At 31.2% G+C, this 6,860-nt stretch overlaps 1 protein-coding gene across 1 annotated transcript in view; it reads right to left on the bottom strand.

Moving 5' to 3' along the window:
• LOC102676641 overlaps positions 1-6,854 on the bottom strand; it is a 67,858-nt gene extending 61,004 nt beyond the window's left edge. Inside the window, exon 1 of the mRNA XM_006612986.2 lies at positions 6,832-6,854. Within this exon, the coding sequence (XP_006613049.2) occupies positions 6,832-6,837 (6 nt within the window). The 5' untranslated portion in view covers positions 6,838-6,854. The remainder of the gene's footprint in view (positions 1-6,831) is intronic.
• Between the last annotated feature and the right edge of the window lie 6 nt (positions 6,855-6,860).

Here is a 6,860-nt window from a genome sequence, read left to right as displayed (position 1 = left end):
TTAAAAAAAAAAAAAAAAAAAAAAAACAATTATAGAAGCGTCCTAGTTTCTGGAAAAATGTTCGGTTTCTTTGTGCTTACAGAATTGGTTTTTTACAATTTACAATTATAAAAATAAGATAAAATTATAACAATTTTATTATTAAATTTTACTTCATTATTTTTTTTTAATAACGATTAATATTAATAATATTTAAAAAAAAGATTTATTTAAAAAGATTCTTGACATGACAAACAATTTGGTAGTAGTTTAAAGGAAACCACAAACGTGCTGTGTTTTTAGGAAGAAGTTTCAAACTTTGTAACATGTTCTGTACCAAGCCACTGAACCAATTTCAATTAAATTTAAATTCGCTATTAATACTAGGTGAAGACTAGACTAAAAACTACTTTTATAAATCACTTAAAAAAAAGAAATTATTTAATTAATTCGAATTTATAAATAATTAAAGATAATTTTCTTCTTTTCGTTTCCATTATATACCTCTTTTATATTGATTAGGATTATCCAAGATCCTCTCTGAATCGCAACCGAATTCGTAGGAACATATTGACAAGAGTCGAGGATTAAAGAAAGTTGGATTGCATCCGCTTTTTTCAATTACCATCGAACGTCAAGTAAGCAGCTTAGAAATTCGACGCGATTTCGCTCGGTCGATAATTGAATCTCAACTTATCGGTTGGAAAAGCAACTTTTCGCCGAGTTTGCACAACTCTCTTTCACCTTAAGACACCTTATCAACAAGGCAAACTACAGAAGCTCCGTTTCATTCGTTTTCTCCTTCCTTTTTTTTTTCCAATTTGAAATAAACTTCATCCTTGCATCCCACTTTTCTCGCTGTTTCCTTTGTGCAGCATGAATATCTATTAATAATTTCAAAACAAGTATCGTTAATACGATTTTGCAGAAACTTTATAACCTTTTATACTAGAAGTTTCAAATGGTGAGCGTTTCTTTTGTGGAATTTGAATAGAGTTGGATAACTAAAGGCACGATGAATGATGTAAAGCAAAATTCTTGATTCTTAAATACTTTGATTTCATTCCATTCCAGAATTATTGAATATTGTAAAGTTTTATTTATTTTTATTTACTGTGTTACTTTATCTTAAATAATATATCTTGCAAAATCTTATATATGTATAATTTATGGATAGTAATAATAAATATAAAATACAAATTGCTATATTATTTTTAACAAATGTGAATCGTGAAAAAAAACTTTTTCGTACAGTTATATTTATTTCAAATAAGATTAAAATAAAATCAGGATTACCTATTTATTTTTTTAAATGAAAAAGATACGTGAATAATTGCTTCGAATTAACAAATAAATTCACGCGAAAAACAAAAAATAACAAAAAATAAAATTTATAGTTAATAAATAATAATAATAAATAATAAAATAAAAATTTCTTCGAGGAGTTATTAAAGGAGTTAAAAATTGTGTTAGAAACTAACTTCTGCCTCGTTAATGTTCGTTTCGCTTAATTAAATTATTCCATCCTTCAGCTTAAATATTTGAAATTTCAGTCGGGACCTAATTACGCTGAAAACAAAGCCAAGTGTAAATAAGACGTTTAACGAGACAATCTATCGTAATTAGCGACCATCTTCCTCGTGTCGGCGCGACAAAAACGTCAAGCCACATGCATGAAATCTCGCTTCCCTTCTCCTCATATTTGCACTCTATTAAATTAAAATTCCATTTTTTACTTTCAACAATTTTTAGAAATCTGAAGAACTGATTTTATTGATCCTGTGCTTCCAATTTTAAGCTCTTCCTTCCGCTTTGAAACTTATACCTGTCATTTCTGTTTATCGGACAATCTGTAAAATCTTCTCCAGATACACATTTCACGCTAATAATATACAAAAAAGTATCGGATAAATTGTTCCCTTGTTGAATTAATAAATCACAATATCATATTGGAATGGAAATTCCAACGAATCTTTTTTTATCATCCTCATTTTTTCGAATATAATCGATATAATAAATTCTACTCTCATGTGTGAACAATTAAAAAAAATTAAATTTTTTCCTCGTAATATTAATAACTATTACTAACAATAATTATTATAATATCCAATTCAACAAACAAAGCTTCGAATATCCAATCAATCGAAGAAATCCTACAAAATCCATCGAACTTGCTCAATCAGGCCGAATACCCAACCAACAACAACAAGCAACTTTCAACAAATCCTTCTCAATTCGAGGAGACCGCACTACCATCCATCTCCATCCAAATGGCAGGGAACATCCCGACTCGATAACTCCATTTCCATCCCCCAAATCATTTTATCGGCAAAGAAAAAAAACCGAGCGAGCAGATCGAAAAGGAAACGAAGAAAAAAAAAGGAGGGGAGAAATTCCGCGATCGGTATATTATTGTTATTTCGTATTCCAAATTAGGCCAATATTACAGGAGATCGATGGAAGATGGTTTTATCGCGACACTGGGTATATCTTTCCTCGATCGTTCGAAAGGGAGGCACAAAGGAGAGGAAAGAAAAAATGGAGGGGTGGGAGGGGGACGTCTCACTCGAGAGGTCGAGAACTTGGATACCACGGATGCAGACACATCGCGTGCATCCGGATCTTCTCGTGGATCACGCTATTGAGACGAGAATATCGTTAACCTTGCGGAGGTTGGGAAGGGGCGGTTTGGCCGCCTTTCATCCTCGAGCATTCTCGTCCCGTGTAAATATTGCAATTTTTTTTTTCTTTCTTTCTTTTATCACGCGTCTTTTCGATAAGAAGAGAAGACAGTAGAATTAGATTAGGAGGGGAGGAAAAAAAGAAGGAGAGATTTGATAGAAATTTGATAGGAATTGTGGGAACACGATTGTAGAAACGAGAAAAGGTATGGATACGCGTTTTGGAAAGGGAGATGGAGATTATCGAGAGAGTGATTTGACATTCGAAACTTTGCCTCTTAGATCGTTGCTTCTCGATGGAAATTTTAATGAAACTGGAACGCGATGAGGAAACGCGATGCAGTGAATTATGGGCTATTGTTTTCGAAGAAGATTATATTATAAGTTGGAACATAACGAAGAAACGGTGCATTGAATTATGCACGTATGATTTAGGAAAGAGAATGAAGTATTTTGGTGCTTAGGTTGTTGACATTTGGTAGAAATGTGATGAAATTTGTTATGTTGTATGCCTATATACATTTCAGAAATAAAAAGTAACGAACATAAAAAATTATTTAATGAAAAATATTTTGTTTATCGCAATATTAATGGCACTAATCGATTTAAGCCATAATTGGAAGAAGGTCACGGGATCGTTGTGAGATAAAAAAAAAATATATATATAGTTGGTAGAAAGGGGAGAAAATAAAAGGTCTTGCGAGACTGATTCTCTTGGAAGATAGATCTCTTCGAGAATGAAGAAAAAGCGTGGTAAAAGAACACGCACCCATTTCTGAACGAATGTCTTCCATCATTTTGGGATGTACATTATCATATTTCTCGTGTCAGTTAGAAGCAATGCCTTCTGCTCTTAGCAAATTACAGGGATTTCCTTTTTCCCATCTCTTTCCGTTCAATTTATCTCTATTAAGAAAAATATTCGCCGTTCATTTTTATTAGTAAACTTTTCTTTCACGGTGAATATTTTTCTTCGCATTAAAGGAATAATTTACAGTATCTGATAAACGATTTTTTTATCTAATTAGGTTAATATAAATGCAAATAATAAATAAGTAAGAAATGACGATGATAATAATTAAGAATAATACTGAATAATCATTAATTGAACCATTAAACAATTGATAAATAATTAGATTATAGATTTTTATGCAGCTAAAACGTATTCAAATAATATATTAAAAGAAAACATGATACAAATATCATTAAAATCTATTCAAAAGATAGAGGAAACTATATTCTTTAAGTCCTTTTTTGTTTCAATTCGATATCTGAATCGGTTGCTGAGATATAAGAGCTCAAAGTGTCCATAGCGTTTAATGCAGAGATTATGAATGGCATATTTTCCTAGAAATGCATATTATGTTCTTTCCAGGAATAGTGTATTATATTTTTCCAGGAATCGCGTCTGTCGCTTGTCTGCAATTTGAAATAGGTTAGTGAGACAAGGTAAAAACGAGAAGCGAGAATAAGTGATAAGGATGGAGATAGATAAACGGTTAAAAAATTATTCTTTTCTTTACAAGACGATATCTCGGAAACCGGAAGTCATGTCGAGATAAATAAAACAACGTTTCAAAGGAGAAGGTTCTGCGCTTCTAATGGTCTTTCATTCGTTGACCGGAAGTCATTATCTTCGGAGTTATGGCGGTTCAAAGTTTTCCAAATTTTAATCGAGTCTAATCGGATTTAAAACTTATCTTTTCTTTACAGGATGATATCTCGGAAACCGGAAGTCATATCGAAATAAATCAAAAACCATTTAAAGAGGAAGATTTCGCGCTTCTAATGGGATTTGATTCGTTGACCGGAAGTTACTATCTTCGCATTTATAACGGTGCAAAGTTATTCTAATTTTAATACGTTTTTAATAGAGTTTTGCTTGTACTTAGATATTTTAGTCAATTTTTAATCGTCGATAATTCTATTTAAAAAAAATTCTCATTAAATGTATAACGTAGAATTTCTTATTACAATATCTTCGATAGATTTCTGCAAGTTTAAATTGAATTCCAAAATATCTGTTCTACGAAAATGGAGTGGAAACTTCCAAAGTGGCTTGTTTTCGTGGAAATCTTCAGCTATTCAGTAATATCGGTTTGGGAGAACAACATGATTATGCAGATACATGACAAACATAGTGAGAAGCATTCTCATCGTAATGCTATTACACGATTATCAGGTATCCGCCAATGCTAATCAAGGCATCTGTTTCGATCGCTACACCTCATTCTGCTAGTGTTCTCAGAATGCAAATAGTATATTCAGACATGCGATACAATGTATAAAGCTTCTCTCCATCCATATACATTTTGAAAATTAAAATTATTTACAAACGTGCCCAATGCGTCCCATTCTTCTCAGAATATCTATATTTCTTATTCGTCTAAATTATTATAATCGTTAAAAATTAGAATTTAGAAAAAAAAAATTTAAGAAATAAGAGAAGAGAATTAAATAATACAAACAATACGATACAAAATATAAAATTTTAATAAATTTCCTTTTTCTCGAACGAAAATATTGATAATATAAAATTAACTAAGGGGAAAGAAGTAATTATATATTTTTTTTTTCTAAAAACAACTCGAATGACGCAATTAACTGGAACACCCTACCTGTAATGTTCTGGCCGCTTCCGGTAAACGAGAATCGATGTAACGAGCAAGACGCAATCTCGATGTAATTTACATTATTCATCGATATCGTTACAAATGAATCTCGTCGCATGTCGAAATAAATATTGATCCATTCCAATCTAATTTTCATAATAATGTTGTTCTTTTATTCATGCAACAACATTTCCATGTCATTATATGACTTTTCATTTCAATAAAATTTTCATTTTATTCGTTATTTTATCTGTTACTTTTTCTTTTTTTTTTTTATCTTAAATTGATTATCATATTATTCTGTGTTATTTTAAGATTCACAATTTTTAACGATATTCAGTCAGATATCTTATATTATCCAAGACTTCGATAATATTTAAAAATTTCTCATAATTCTGATAATTGTAAAAAGAATTATATCTCTTTTCTATATTTTCGTACAAGAAACAAACTATCTATACTATTCTTCAGTAAAAAATTTTTCATTCATATTTATCATTTCTTTCCTATTTTACTACAAAAGAATGAAGACAAAGTCAACGATAATCAACGATAATTGAAATCTTATATTACAAGTCTCCTTCTTCCAAGGTAAAAGAAAAAAATGGAATTCGTAGTATGCGGCGTGAAAGTATTTCAAGACGAATGATTTTAATAGGGAGCAATCGTTCCAACCGAATCCTCTGTGCATTCTGAAAATTTAGAAACTTGCATACGCCATTAATAATTCCGGGTACGCGCAATTCCCTTCATCACACGGCCAGTTCCACGTAATCGATTGCAAATTACTCGTGAGCGAGTTTAACGATCGAGTAAATCTTCCAGCGTGATAACTGATACCACGATAATACCCTTCGTTGCCATTCCCATAGGGTGGATAGGATTGAAGCGATAGCAATAGTTGGAAGCAATGATGATAGCGATATTAGTAAGAGTAATAGCGAAGTTATTAGTAGCCAGGAATGGTGATGATAGTGGTTGAAACGAGGTGCAAAATGGTAGGGTAAAACTATTTGCCGCTTAAGATCCTTGCCTATTCAGAATTCTGTCTGTTGTAATATATACAGAATGATTATCGTTTCTTTTAGAGGAATCATTCGTTTGAAGAAATGCTTTTGGACGAATCTTTAAAATAATTTTTAAATAATCTAAAAAACACGACTCACTTAATTTTTAAAAGCTATGAATGCTTTTCTTCCAATATAAATTATACTATTATTGCTTCATTCTATATCTAACCATACTGAAATGAAATTCGAGTAAATGATTAATTAAAAACTCCACAATTTAATTGGCCAAAGCGATTGTTTACCAAAATATTTCCATTAAATAATTATCTACTTCTTTATCCTTTTATTTCCAATTTATACTATTCTGAGTATCATCTCGATTTCAATTCATCCAATTTTAAAAAATCCTCACATCGCTCTCAAAAATTATTTTTAAATAATCACTGCATCGATCACGAATCGCATTTGTCCAACAAATCGAAGTGTTCAGTTGTCAAATTATTCGATACTCGAAAAGGAGAGAAAAAAAAGGGAGAGAGAAAGACTTACCACCATGTCAGAGCCACTCTTGGAGGCGT

This window comes from Apis dorsata, unplaced genomic scaffold, assembly GCF_000469605.1.
Source record: "Apis dorsata unplaced genomic scaffold, Apis dorsata 1.3 scaffold_132, whole genome shotgun sequence".
Lineage (NCBI taxonomy): Eukaryota > Metazoa > Arthropoda > Insecta > Hymenoptera > Apidae > Apis > Apis dorsata.
This window is presented reverse-complemented; position numbering and strand designations above follow the sequence as displayed.